The following is a 14,517-nucleotide window of genomic DNA, read 5'->3' as shown; positions in this document are numbered from 1 at the left end:
GAAACTTTCCATGAATATTTTGTTGAAGCTTTTCATGAATTTCAAGATGCATTAGGCTGTCTCAAAAGTTTCTTTCGTTTTGTTCTATTACTACAAAATAGATCATACATAAATCGATAAAATAATATAAAACAAAAAGTGTCGTGCATCTATTATTTCCTTATGAAACGAAAGAAACTTTTGAAACAAATGTAAATAGGAATTATAAGATGCTTATTGATTACCATCGGTATTTGGACAGTTAATTATGTATTGTATAAATAAGTCACAATATTTTTAGTAGGAGCATTTTTACCCCTAATCAATCATATGTTTAAAAATACTCTTTACATTGTACATTAGTTTTTTGCTATGTGTACGTCTGCAATAAGCAACTTCTAGCTTCCATATATATATTTCCAAATTAGTCTCAATTTTTACCGGTGTAATCATGATAGACACGTCTCGTTACATTGAAGTGAAGTGAAGAAAAACACTAACACACATAATATATATTGGCAAAAATCTTCTATCTAATATTTTCGTCAACTACTGTATACACATTTATTAGATATTTGTGTGAGATTAAAATCGACAGATACGATAAAAGAATATTGTAGAGGTATAGCAATAAGAAAGTACAAGGAAAGTATAGCTCGTTAATTTGAATTACACCAGATTGTCAGTCATCTATTAGGTCGTGTTAATCTCCGAATAAATTCTTAAATAAATAAGTGTTAATTAAACGAGAAAAACTTAGCATTTATTAGTATTTGTGCTTCTACATTACATAATGAATAGGTCTTTTAGGGAAGAAATTCTTAGATAAAGAAGTGTTAATTAAACTAGAGACACTTAACATTTATTAGTATTTGTTCTTCCCCATTACTTCTTGAATAGGTCCTTTAGGGAAGAACAGAGAGACGGTTCGCTGAATTCCGTCTGCTTTTGATTCTTGCTATTCCAAAACAAATTTGTCACTTCACCTGACATTGGTTTGTTCGAAGATACCGAGGGCTTTCCGCTCGACCCGGAAGCCCTCGGTATCTCCGTATCGTTTCCCTTCTGCGCCGTTAATATCTTCTCAATTGCGCTACCAAATACCTACGGACAAAATTGTTCTTATAAATTTATGAATATTATGTGTTTACGTATTTGAATGAAAATTTTTATGAAACGAGATTTCGCGTTAAAATACGTAATAGTAAATACGATAACTTACATGCTCTTTTTACCAAGATGAAAATGTATATGTAAATTTACTTGATGTATATGTAAATAGAAATATTTATATGTAATATTTATATGCTTGTATTTAAAATATTTTCATGCTTAAAGAATAAAGGTCATAATGTTATAAATATTTAAATCCTTGCACCTCTCCTTTATCGCGTAAGAAAGAGAAACTAAAAGTTTCACTCCAGAGAATGAGCTTCGTTCTAAAACAAATCAAATAACATATATTCAAGTATTTAACTGTTATTTAATATTCCTATATTATTAATATAGATGAGAGGTCGATAAGATAGTTTACAATCATTAAGTACAGTATCGCAGATCCACCATCAGAGATCAGTAATATTAAAATAAAATTCATGTTGGATTAAAAGTGTGGTTAAGTTGGGGCTAACCCCAAATTTGCAAATTTTGACCTAAGTCAAAAAGTGGCCATTTTTGCACCTCCTCGCGAACGAAAAATTCTTGTGCGACGTTTAAGAGAATTTATCAAAAAAAAAGAAAGAATTATTAGCATTTATACGAAATGTGACATGGAAGTTGAAAAAGATGAGTGTAGAGATGAAAAAATTAAGCAGAGGTCAAACTTACGCGCTACACTTGATCTTCATTTTCTTTAAATTTTGATCCAGCTGATAAATCAGTAATTAAACCAAGGGAACTAAGTTTGAAATCAAGCGAATCTGAAATACTATCAGACTGTTGCTACGTGAGAACAATAGCCATCTTGTACTTCGTATTTGCTCGATTCCAAACTCTAATCGATATACCAGCAGAATTTACCAGCAAAATAATTATTCAGAGATTCTGTCGGTAAAACAATTGAAGTTTAAAATCGAACGAATCCGAATTACTGCGAGATCGTTGGTGGCTATTTTTCTCGTAGCAACAAACTGATGGTACTTCAGCTTCTTTTGATTTCAAACTACAATTGATTTATCAATAGAGTTGTCGAAGAATTATTTTGTCGATATCGGTGTAGAACAATAGCCAACAACGATCTCGCTGTACTTCATATTTCCTCTATTACAAACGTCGATTCATTTACCAGCAGAGCATCTGAAGAATTATTTCACATGGATCATGTAGAAAAAAAAAAAAAAAACGAACACGAAAATGGAACTGTAATAACATTTTTTATTCCTTGTTGAGAGCCGCTCTTAAACATTTTGCAGGAATTTTCCCTTCGCAAGAAGATCGAAAAATAACCACTTTTGACGCTCTGTTTTCATCCCATATGAATTTTATCTTTAATATTACCGATTGATAATAATGTCACTGCGATATTGTCCGCAATGATTGCAAATTATCTTCTCCACGTTTCACCTATATCGATAATACAGAATATCAAACAACAATTATTTAATTTCACGTTGTTGTTGACTTTATTAATTTTTACGATAAAGTGCATTCTCTGGAAGAGATTTTACGATTTACGATTTTCTTTTTCATTCCTCCTTTCACCTACGATGGCTCTTAAACAAGAAACGATATCGTAACGAGAAATACAACTTACCTGAGCGTCCACTTTGGTTCCACTAGTGTTGTCCCATACGACCTCGCTATTAGGGGACTTTTTACCGAACATTTTCTTCATCGCCTTCACTACCTTCAATTCATCGAACCTAAGACTTGAACTGGCCGTTGCTAAATCTTCCGGCTTCTTCGACATTTCCGTCGCGGAAGACCCTACCGAGCTTAGGATCGATATCAGATCCCTATTAGAGCAGACCATGCCCGCAGCACCGAAAACGGGTGTTCTCGCGGCTCTTGGCAGTTCCGAGACGCGCTTTCGGAGAGAAGACGTCGGCGAAACCGACAGAGTAGGCATTTCAAAGAATCGTTGTTTCGGCTGTTCAGTGTAACGTTGAACAGAACTGTTACCCTCCAGCGGCTGCATTTCGTACACTTGCTCCGTCGACATCCTGTACATCCTTAAGCGCACCTGGCAAACGGATTGCTTTTATTCGAAAGACAGTTTCTTTTTTATCATAATTCGTGCGTTATGATACATGTTTCGATGATTGAGCCGTTAAACGTGACAAAGCGATGGAATTGTTTTGCACAGAAATTCTGGTTCTAAAATTATGTTAGGGATTCTAGGGCGTAATAACATCTTGGAACGCAAAGTTATCGATGTGTCGATGAAAGTTAAGCGAGCTTTATCGAAGCACACGTTCGAGTCTTTGGGCGATTGCTAGGAATACGCGTAATGTTCTTTTCTGTAAGCTGAAAAGTTGAACGACTATAAAAGGCGTTTGTAGAGGATTTCAAAGCGGAAGAAGAAGCAATACAAATGTTTAGAATCAGAAATTATCTGTTTATATAGAGATCTGTTTGATGCAAAATCTAAAATCAATCAAATCGGATTGTACGGACGTATTTGTCTGTATTAATCCTTTGACGTCGATACCAACGATGTATATAGCGAATGGCGGTTATCAGCCAAGATTATGAGCACGTAGGGAAGAACAGAACTGAACGCTTGCTGTTCCAATAATGACGATCCATAAAAGTCTGAACTCTAATAAAAAAAACGCATGATAACGAATACAGCGCGTATTCTTTCGTATGTCTTCAATGAATATGTATAAGTTTGCTCGTAACAGAGTTGAAAAATGCCTGTAGCGTTCCAAGTTTGAACAACGTTTGTGTCGCGCGAAAGTTGATCAATATCTGAACCGCTTGAACGTTAACAAGTATCTTTTTCTGTGTTCGAGGTGTGAATGCAGCGAGTGTCATGACCAGCCTTTCACGTGCTCTTGGCGCGCCTTCTACTGGCAAAGATGGGTCGCTACTTGAACTAACACGAGATGTTAGTTTTCCGAGAAGATCACGATATCTCTGCGGGTGAGGAAGTTCGGCAACTTGTACCGCTGTAATATAATTCCAAATTACCCTGCGGAGATACCGAGTTTACGACACGTCCCTGGCGATTGAGCGCGGGATGAAGCAAATTTCTATGTTATTGCTTAATAATTTATGATTCCAATTGAAAAATAAGCTTCTTCGCGACCATGCTATAAGCTTCACCGACGAAGACGTGCTTCCTTAGCGAGGCTCCTGACGAACAAGGAATGAAAACCATAGCGACTCGATTCGTCCGTAATTTTAACTGTTAATTTTCGCCTAATTAATAATTGTTCTAACTCCATCTAAAAAAGAAGAAAAAAAAAGTAATTGATGAATCCACGTATGCGTACATTGTTATAAAGAACGATATGATGTGTAAATAATTATAAGTTACAAAGAATAAAATAATAAATAATACGATGAAAATTGTATACCTGGAGAGCAACGAATATGTGGTTCTTTCAAATCTTAACTTCGCACGATCGTATAGAAGTTCGTCAACTTTAAACTCGGTTTTTCTTAGTCTGCAAACTAGCGGAGATAGAGCGACTAAAATAAACGAAAGATCCTTACCTTCCTCGCTTTTAGGTCTGCGATGTTGTCCATAACGTCCAACTGACGATTACTGCCAAACAACGTCGATGACACTCTTTCCATCGTAACGACTGAATTTCTTCGGCCATCTAGCTGAGGAGCTGGTCCTGATCCTTCTCCGCCACGATCGCTCATTCGTCTCATCTGTCGACACAAACATCAAGATAGTTTCGATACGCGAGAACTGTCGTAGTGACGATCGAGCCTGGCGAAAGTCAAATTGACCAATTTTATCTTTGGACAATCTCATAATTTCGCAATTTCATCGTCCAAATACACGATTGATTCTCACAAAACCTCTAGTTCCTTAGAGCTTAACGCCACGCTCATCTTTTCACTTTTATCGCATATTGTCTCACCACTTGCGATACTTGTAATTACTTTTCACTACTTTTCAATTTTGGAGTTGGTCAATGTGATTTCCGAATGGCTCGATTGACTATGCGAGTCATGGATAAAGATGACAATTAAACTATTCAGATTAGTCATGTTGCTTCGTCAAACGATTTGAATTCAAGCAATTCGAAACCATTTTGTTAATGTGAACCTATTATTTTACCAATGTGAATCTGTAATTTTGCTTGAAATATCCTTCCAAGTTTTTATGATGATTCAGACTGGTCAAGTTACCTGAATCAAGCAACTATTTTCAAGTTACTTGAAACTATTTTGTTAACGTGTACAGTTGCTTGAATCAAGCAACGATTTTCAAGTAAGTTAGAATCATTTTGCCAATGTGAACCTGTAATTTTGCTAGAAATATCCTTCCAAGTTTTTATGATGATTCAGATTGGTCAAGTTACCTCAATCAAGCAACTATTTTCAAGTAACTTGAAACTATTTTATTAATGTGTGCAGTTGAGTGAAACAAGTATTTTCAAATAACTTGAAGCTATTTTGTTAACGCGTACAGTTGCTTGAATCAAGCAACTATTTTCAAGTAAGTTGGAACTATTTTGTTAACGCATACAGTTGCTTGAATCAAGCAACTATATTCAAGTAACTCGAAACTATTTTGTCAGTGTGAAACTATATAGACACTAGTTAATTCCCATACACATATATAATCGGACTCCTGCTCGGACAGCCGAGGAGGACGGACGTGTCTAGACGGTCGTCCTCTCCAGGTATAAGTGAATAGTGAAAAAGTGCTCCAAAGTAATAGTGCTGCAAAGTGATAGTGAGGAGGAAATAAAATAACAATGCAGATACCAACTATAAACATAGCAACAAAAGGAGAAACATATTATATAAAAACCAAACAAACCAACATGGAGACAGAAGAAACAAAAGAGCATCGGGGACAGGAAGATAGCAATTCAGAACATGAAGGATACTACCAGGATGAAAGCTGGAAGCCAGTGAAGGCTAGCAAAAAACGTAAAACAACCACAGACACAAGTTTTTTTTTTTTTTTTTATTTATTAGAATATTTACAATCAATTCTCGTTGAGAATTTTCAGTAACTTAATTTGGCGTGATACAATGACATGGATTATAATAGCTTTATATTGTTGATTCTAGTAGGACTAAGGATTTAATCTAGTGGGTATTTTCTTTTTAGTCTGCGGATCTGGTCCGTCGTGTCCAGTAGTTGGGTGACTAGTGGGTTGTGGTGGTTGTTGACTCTTGTGTTATATCTGCTTCTGGACTTGTGTATTTCGTCTTTGACTGTAGGTACCTTGAGGTCTCGGTGTATTGTTTCGTTGGTAACATACCAGGGTGCATTTAATAGGGATCTTAGCGTTTTCGATTGGAAGCGTTGGAGTATTTCAATGTTGGAGTTACTTGCTGTTCCCCATAGTTGGATTCCGTAGGTCCAGACAGGTTTTATTACGGCCTTGTAGAGGGTTATTTTGTTCTGTATGTTTAGTTTGGAGCGTCGGCCCGTGAGCCAATAGAATTTTCTTAGTTTTTCCTTTAGTTGCTTTATTTTTTCCGAGATATGTTTTTTCCAGGTTAGCCTCCTGTCCAGGGTCATGCCCAGGTATCTTACGGAGTCCTTGCTTGGGATTATTGTGTTGTTAATGGTGACCTGGGGGCAGGTTTGTTTTCGGAGCGTGAAGGTTACATGGGAGGATTTTTTTTCGTTTATTTTAAAGCCCCATTTTTGGAACCACTTTTCCATGGAGTCGAGACTTCGCTGGAGAGTGGATGAGGCAATTGCCGGGTCTGCGTGGGTAGCTAATAGTGCTGTGTCGTCGGCAAATGTTGCTATTGTTACCTCGTTTGATATGGGTAAGTCGGCAGTGTAGATGGAGAATAGTAGGGGTCCGAGGACACTACCTTGCGGTATGCCGGATTCTATTGGGAATGTTGCGGAAGTGGCGCCTAGACATTTGACTACGAATTGTCTGTTGGTTAGGTAGGATTTTAAGATGGAGTAGTATGAGTGGGGTAGGATTTTTTTAAGCTTGTAGAGTAGCCCTTCATGCCATACTTTATCGAATGCCTGTTGGATGTCTAGGAATACGGCTGAGCAGTATTTTTCCTTTTCAAGGGTTTGGCTGATCATGTGGGTTATGCGGTGGATTTGCTCTACTGTTGAGTGTTGTTTTCGGAAGCCGAATTGGTGATCTGGGAGAGTTTTCAATTCTTCTAGGAGTGGAAGGAGACGGTTCGTGAGCATCCTCTCGAATAGTTTAGATAGGGTAGGTAAAAGACTGATTGGGCGATAGGAGCTGGCTTCATATATTGGTTTACCGGGTTTGGGGATGAGGGTGATTAGTGAGATTTTCCACGCCATAGGAAAGTGTTCAAGGCGGAGGATGGCGTTAAAGATTGATGCGATGAGTGCAATCCCTTTTATGGGGAGTTCCTTGATTGCTTTATTTCCTATTAGGTCGTGACCTGCTGCTTTCTTGGGGTTTAGGCGACTGATTGCTTCTATGATCTCTGCAGAAGTGAAGGGTTGGATAGGAGGGGACATTTGGAAGGGAGTGTGCAGGTATTCGGTGACGTCCGCTGCGGCTATGGAGGAATGGGGTTGGAATACTTCAGTCAAGTGTTTGGCAAATAGGTTGGCTTTTTCTATAGGGCTACGCGCCCATCCACCCTGCGGGCGGCGGATTGGAGGTATTATTTGTGGGGGGCGCGTGAGTTTCCTGGAGGCTTTCCATAGTGAGTAGTTTGAGTCGGCTGTGGGGGACAGGCTGGCGAGATATTTGTGAAAACGGTCATTATTGTAGTTCTTTATGGTTTTGGATAGTTTTCTAGTTGCGTTGTTTAGTTTGCGTTTGTCCTCCGGTGTTCTATGGGTCTGCCATATCCTTCTTAGTCTACGTTTTTCTGCTATTTTTTTTAGTATGTACTGGGGGTATTCGTGATTGCTGATGGACGTTTTTGCCGGTGTGGAGACGCGGATAGCGTTTATTATGCTCTCATTTAGGTATTCCGTGGCTGCTTCGATTTCGTCATTGGTTTTTAGTGAGGTTGAGGCTGAAGTTGTGTGGGTAAAGACTTCTCTAAAGAGCTGCCAGTTGGTGTGTTGGTTATGAATGGAGCCATTAGGTGTGTTCTCGATGATAGTTGAACTGACTGTTACTATCACGGGGGAATGATCAGAGGAGAGATCAGCCGAGGAATTGATTTGGACGTGTCTTGGCGAGATATTTTTAGTTATGAAGAAATCAAGGAGATCGGGTATTTTGTTTGTGTCGGTGGGCCAGTATGTGGGTTCGTATGTGGTAAGGTAGTTGAGGTTGTTGGATATTATGCTGTTGAGGAGGTTTTTGCCTCTTACTGTAACCAGTCTGCTACCCCATTGGGTGTGTTTAGCGTTGTAGTCTCCTCCGGCTATGCATCTGTTGCCCAGGGTGTCCAGGAAGTGGTCGAAGTCTTCTTTGGCGATGGAGTGTCTGGGAGGGCAGTATACAGCTGAGGTGGTGATTGTACCATGATAGTCTTCTATTGCTACGTTTGTTGCTTGGAGGTAGTCTTTCTGGAATGGTGGAAGTTCGTAGTGTTTGATATTTGCTTTGATTATGATTCCGGTGCCGCCGTGGGCCTTTCCGCTGGGGTGTTGGGTATGGTAGAACTTGTATCCGTTTATGTTCAGGTAGTTTTTGTCGGTGAAGTGGGTTTCAGATATGAGCATTATGTCGATTAGCTGGTGTTTTAGGAAGAGTTCTAGCTCAAGTTTGCGTTGCGCTAGACCATTGGCATTCCAGAGAGCTATGCGTCTTGGTTTTATTTTGTGTCTGGGCGTATTAATTTGTCCATGATGAATGTTAATAGCGATAGCAAATTGTTTATTTGCTCTGATTGTTTCTCTATTAGCTTTTCTAGTCTAGAGACGTTGTCTGTGTTAGGTGAGGTGGGGGCACTATTTTGGGGAGGATCCCTGTGGCTATTTGGTGTATTTTGAGTGCCTTGTACCGCTTGGGCATAGGAGTTTGAGGGAGTGGTGAGTTTGATAGGGCTGGGTGTTTGATTGGTTGGGGGGATTGGGATAACTGTGGATTTCGGCGAGCTGGGTGTTTGGTGATTTTCCTCTTTTGTTCTAAGTTTGGGGTATTTGCTTGAGTACAGACTTTTGTAGGCTGAGCAGCCTTTGTAGTTGGCAGGATGGTCACCTTGACAGTGGATGCACTTCGCTGGGGTTTCCGGTGATTTCCTGCACTGGTCGGTGGGGTGTGTACCTGCACATTTGACGCAGCGGAAGGTGTGGTTGCAGTATTTCTGCGTGTGCCCATATCTTTGGCACCTTTTGCATTGGACTATCTCCTTTTTGGTTTGCGGTGGTTCAAATTTAACGATGGCGTTCATTAGACGACTGATATTGTAGATTTCCTTGTTGTTTGGTTTCTGTTTTAAGTCGATGAAAAATAGGGATAGCGGGTCTTTTGTGACTCTATGCCTTATGTTGCTGACATTTGTGACTTCGTGGCCGAGTTTCGATAGTTCTATTTTTAGTTCGTCGATGTCTGCGGAGTGGTGGATGTTTCGTAGCACCACCCGAAAAGGTCTTTCTTCCTTGAGTTGGTAGGTGTGGAAGTTGGCATTCAGGGCCCTGAGTGTCTTGGTGAGCTTCCTGTAAGCTTCTGGGTTCGTCGGCAGGATTTTTACTTGATTGTTGGTTATTTTCAGGTTATAGTCCTCCTTGGAGATATCTCTCTCTAAGGACTTGGTCATTGTCTGGATGTCTATGACATCATTAACAAATATTGGTGGTGGAGGGGGGCTTCTCTGTGCGTGATGGTTTGACGGCGGGTCTGCGATTTCCATGGCGTCGTTTGAGGATTCCAATACTGCAAACCTGTTGTGAGTGTTAATTTGTGTTGATGGCTGTTCGTTCGAGTTAGTGTTTGATGGTTCAGTTTTGCGTTTTTTCGCCTTATTGGCGTCGTTGGCACGGGGGGATCTGCTGAGCTTCTGCCACGGGGGGAGTAGCGCGGGGTAGTGGTGGGTTTGCACAGGCGAGCCTGGTCGTGATTGTTGGGCCATCATCGAGCTAGCTATTTCAATATGAATAACTAGTCGTGAGGCTATGCGGCAGGGATCGGGTTGGGGTTAGTTGCGTAGGCTTTTCTTCTCTCTGGCGGATAGGAACACTTGGGAAGATAGGAGCACGTTGTGTTCACTTTCGACGGTTGGGTAACACGTGTTGCTTTCGAACTTCACTGGGCACTAGAGACACGTCTGCACGCTTCGGCACTCGACAGCGAACTGGACAGACACAAGTGCCATAGGAAACCCAGTCACAGAAAAGCAGCGATGGCTGCAAGAATTACCACTAAGTAACTCCTTCAACTCACTAACTGAAGAAATAGACTCTGACCCCGTAAGTAAAACCATTACCCAAACAAACCATATTACAAAACCACCACCAATCTTTGTCGAGGCCCAAATAATAGACCCGCTCATTGATCTACTAAATAATCTAGAAGAGAAAAACAATTACACAATAAAGCAAACAAAATTGGATCAAGTAAAAATTCAAACAAACACACCAGAATCATTTAGGAAAGTTATAAAAGCATTAAAAGAAAAAAATGCCATCTACCACACTTATCAGCTTAAAACTGAAAGGAGCTATAAAATTGTCATAAGAGGATTGCATCCTAAAACCAACGTACATAAACTAAGCGATGAGTTAGCTAAAATTGGACATCAAACTAGAACAATAAACAATATAACAAGATTCGACACTAAGCAACCCCTACCACTATTCTTAATAGAACTTGAACCGAGAATCAATAACAAGGAAATATATGATATCAAACAAATACTAAACACAATAGTAACAGTCGAACCACCACGACACAAAAAAGATATACCTCAATGCATGCGGTGTCAACAATACGGACACACTAAAAACTACTGCAACAGAAGCCCAGCCTGCGTCAAGTGCGCAAAAAATCACTTAACTGCACACTGCCCATATTCAGGAAAAATAGAAAAAGTTAAATGCTTCAACTGTAACGGTAACCACCCAGCCAGCTATAAAGGCTGTGAAGTAAGAAAACAACTACAACGAAAACTGTTCCCGCCCCTACGAAGCAGGACAAGCACTAACACACAAGCCCATCATGACAGCACAAAACCTGAAACATTACCAAATACAGAGCAAGCAATAAACACCAAACCTATCAGCACCAACACCATTGGTGGTCTAAGCTATGCTCAAGTAACCAGCCAACCAACACACACACATAACCAATACCACAGCAATAGTAACAACGACACTGCAGAAATCAAAGAACTGCTCAAACAATCCATAAAGAACACCGAAATGCTAACCAGAATGATAAGCGAACAAAATGCAGTACTCAAACAGCAAACTCAACAAATCACAGTCATGCTACAACTAGTTACAAACGTGCTAAGCAAAAAATAAAAACGGACACTCTAAAAATAGCAGCCTGGAACTCAAACGGCCTACAACAACGGGCCCTCGAAACTAAAACATTCATATACAATAATAATATAGACATATTACTTGTCTCAGAAACACACTTCACTACAAAAAGCTATTTGAAAATACCATACTACACCATATATGATACCAAACACCCCTCAGGAAAAGCTCACGGAGGGACAGCAGTGATAGTCAGAAACGATATCAAACATTATCTTCACAGCCAAGTTAACAAAGAATATTTACAAGCAACCACTGTTACAGTTCAAACTAGCAGCAACCACTTCCAGTTGTCAGCAGTATACGTGCCTCCGCGACACAAAATAACAACACAAATGTGGGAAGAATACTTCCAGGACCTAGGGGACAAGTACATCGCAGCAGGAGACTACAACTCAAAGCACACGCTCTGGGGATCAAGAAACATTACACCTCGAGGTAGAACACTGGAAAAATACATTAGAAATAATAACCTCAATATATTATCCACAGGAACACCGACACATTGGCCGACTGACCTGAACAAAAAACCAGATCTTCTGGACTTTGCAGTTACAAGGGGACTAAACACAAATAAACTAAAAATAACATCCAACCTCGAGCTCAGCTCCGATCATACACCCATAATAATTGAATACAGAAACAAACCAATTCACTATAGCAAACCAGAAACACTATGCAATAAAACCACCAATTGGCAAACTTTCAAAGAAATAATAGAAAGCAAAATAAACTGCAACATCCCGTTAAAAACTCCTGAACACATAGAACAGGCAGTAGCAACATTGACAGCAACTATTCAGGAAGCAGCGAGGACAACCACTACTCCCGAACCAACCAGCAGACAAACAATAACAATACCGCAAGAAATACTTGACAAAATCAAAGAAAAAAGAAAAGCAAAAGCAAAATGGCAAAAATACAGAACCCGAGAAAACAAAAAACACTTAAACAAACTTGCAAAGGAAATAAAAAACAAAATAAAGGAGCACAACGATAACGAATTCTCAAAGTTCATAGGGACACTCTCCACACACGAGAACACCAACTATTCACTATGGAAAGCCACGAAAAAAATAAGGAAGCCAATAATACCCGTCCCGGCAATCAGAAAAGCAGATAACACATGGGCAAGAAGCAACGAAGAACAAGCTGAAGAATTCTCCAACCATCTCTACAACACATTCACACCACACATTACCAACAACAGCAACCTCAAAAGTCATACGGAGGAGGATCCACAAACCACTGCTACCGCAGCCGACAAGGAATACACCATACCTAAAACATCGGCACAAGAAATTAGAAACATAATTGATAAAACAAAAAACAACAAAGCGCCAGGAATCGACCTAATTAATGGTAAAATCTTAAAAAACCTTCCGCCAAAAGCAATAAGACTAATAACAGTAATATTCAACGCAATTCTAAGAATTCAATACTTCCCCAAACCATGGAAATTAGCACAGATCAAAATGTTACATAAACCAGGCAAAGACCCGCACCAAACTGCATCTTACAGACCAATATCACTGCTTCCAGTATTTTCCAAAATACTGGAAAAGATAATATACGACCGCATAAAACCAATAATAGAGACAAAAAAACTAATACCGGATCACCAATTTGGTTTCAGAAACAAACACTCCACGATAGAGCAAATGCACAGGCTAATAAACGAAATAATAGTAGCACTAGAAAACAAGGAATACTGCACAGCCCTCTTCATAGACATAGAAAAAGCATTCGATAAAATTAACCATGAAAGTCTACTACAAACAATTAGGAAACAATTCCCGGAGCAAATACACCACTTAATAAAATCCTACCTAAGCTGCAGAACCTTCGTAATAAAAATCAAGGACACACATTCTCAAGTTAAAGACATCAAGGCCGGGGTACCACAAGGAAGCGTCCTAGGCCCAATACTATACACATTATACACGGCGAACATACCAACAACTACCAACAGCACAGTATTGACATTCGCGGACGACACAGCTATACTAGTCAGGCATACTAACCCAGAAACGGCAGTCAAAATACTACAAGAACACATCGTAAAAATAGAAAATTGGCTACGAGAAAAACAAATAAAAGCAAACCCCAATAAATGCAACCATATTACATTCACGCTACGGAAAAAGACACCACCAAACATCCTATTGAACGGCTCGCATATAACGCAAACAAAGCATGTCAAATACCTAGGACTCCACTTAGATCAAAAACTCACCTGGAAACTACACATCAAATCAATAGTAGAAAAAATACAGAAAACAAGAAGACAAATGCATTGGCTAACAAGCCGAAAATCCAAACTAAGCACAGAAAACAAGTTAAAAATATATAAAACGATCATAAAACCAATCTGGACGTACGGAATACCACTATGGGGGACGGCAGCAATGAGCCATATAAACAAAATAGAGGTAATACAGGCTAAAATCCTCAGGACAATAGTAAACGGACCTTGGTACGTCAGAAACGAAGATATACGAAGGGACCTGGGAATGCCAACGGTCAAGGAAGAAATCAACAGATACTCCGAGAAATACAAATTAAGAATAGCAACACACATAAACCGGCTAGCTGCGGAAACATACAAAATCACAAATATGGACAGAAGACTAAAAAGGAAGCACCCAGCAGACCTTATAAAGGACACAACCTAAGAAACACGAGGATGGTACCCCGCTGGGGGTAGCCACCAACATGCTAATTTAACCGTTAAAAAATTCCACCAAATGTCCAAATTGGACAAATTGTGAATTTTAATAAATAAATAAATAAAAAAAAAAAAAAAATATTACATTCACGCTACGGAAAAAGACACCACCAAACATCCTATTGAACGGCACGCATATAACGCAAACAAAGCATGTCAAATACCTAGGACTCCACTTAGATCAAAAACTCACCTGGAAACTACACATCAAATCAATAGTAGAAAAAATACAGAAAACAAGAAGACAAATGCATTGGCTAACAAGCCG

The 14,517-nt window shown here is 39.4% G+C and overlaps 1 protein-coding gene across 3 annotated transcripts; it reads right to left on the bottom strand.

Moving 5' to 3' along the window:
* Positions 1-720: 720 nt before the first annotated feature.
* LOC125384731 lies at positions 721-3,279 on the bottom strand. 3 transcript variants are annotated; one of them, XR_007223475.1, is made up of 3 exons: positions 2,732-3,279; positions 1,807-2,541; positions 721-1,083 (listed from the first exon to the last, which is right to left on the bottom strand). XR_007223475.1 is itself a non-coding variant. In XM_048404469.1 (2 exons), the coding sequence occupies exons 1-2, from the start codon at positions 3,146-3,148 to the stop codon at positions 865-867; spliced, it is 636 nt and encodes a 211-aa protein (XP_048260426.1). In that variant the 5' UTR covers positions 3,149-3,278; the 3' UTR covers positions 721-864. The 3 variants fall into 3 exon arrangements, 1 of the variants encoding a protein (XP_048260426.1); XR_007223476.1 differs by lacking the exons at positions 1,807-2,541; positions 2,732-3,279 and adding an exon at positions 1,202-1,343; XM_048404469.1 differs by lacking the exon at positions 1,807-2,541 and having other exon boundaries at positions 2,732-3,278.
* Positions 3,280-14,517: the final 11,238 nt, after the last annotated feature.

This window comes from Bombus terrestris, chromosome 3 (genome assembly GCF_910591885.1).
Source record: "Bombus terrestris chromosome 3, iyBomTerr1.2, whole genome shotgun sequence".
Lineage (NCBI taxonomy): Eukaryota > Metazoa > Arthropoda > Insecta > Hymenoptera > Apidae > Bombus > Bombus terrestris.
This window is presented reverse-complemented; position numbering and strand designations above follow the sequence as displayed.

What these genes read in the sequence shown, in the direction of transcription:
- LOC125384731 (XM_048404469.1), bottom strand. Translation starts at nt 3,148, where the DNA reads ATGTACAGGATGTCGACGGAGCAAGTGTACGAAATGCAGCCGCTGGAG. An exon ending in GAACCAAAGTGGACGCTCAG is followed by an intron (nt 1,084 to 2,731) that starts GTAAGTTGTATT and finishes TTTTGTCCGTAG; the next exon opens with GTATTTGGTAGCGCAATTGA.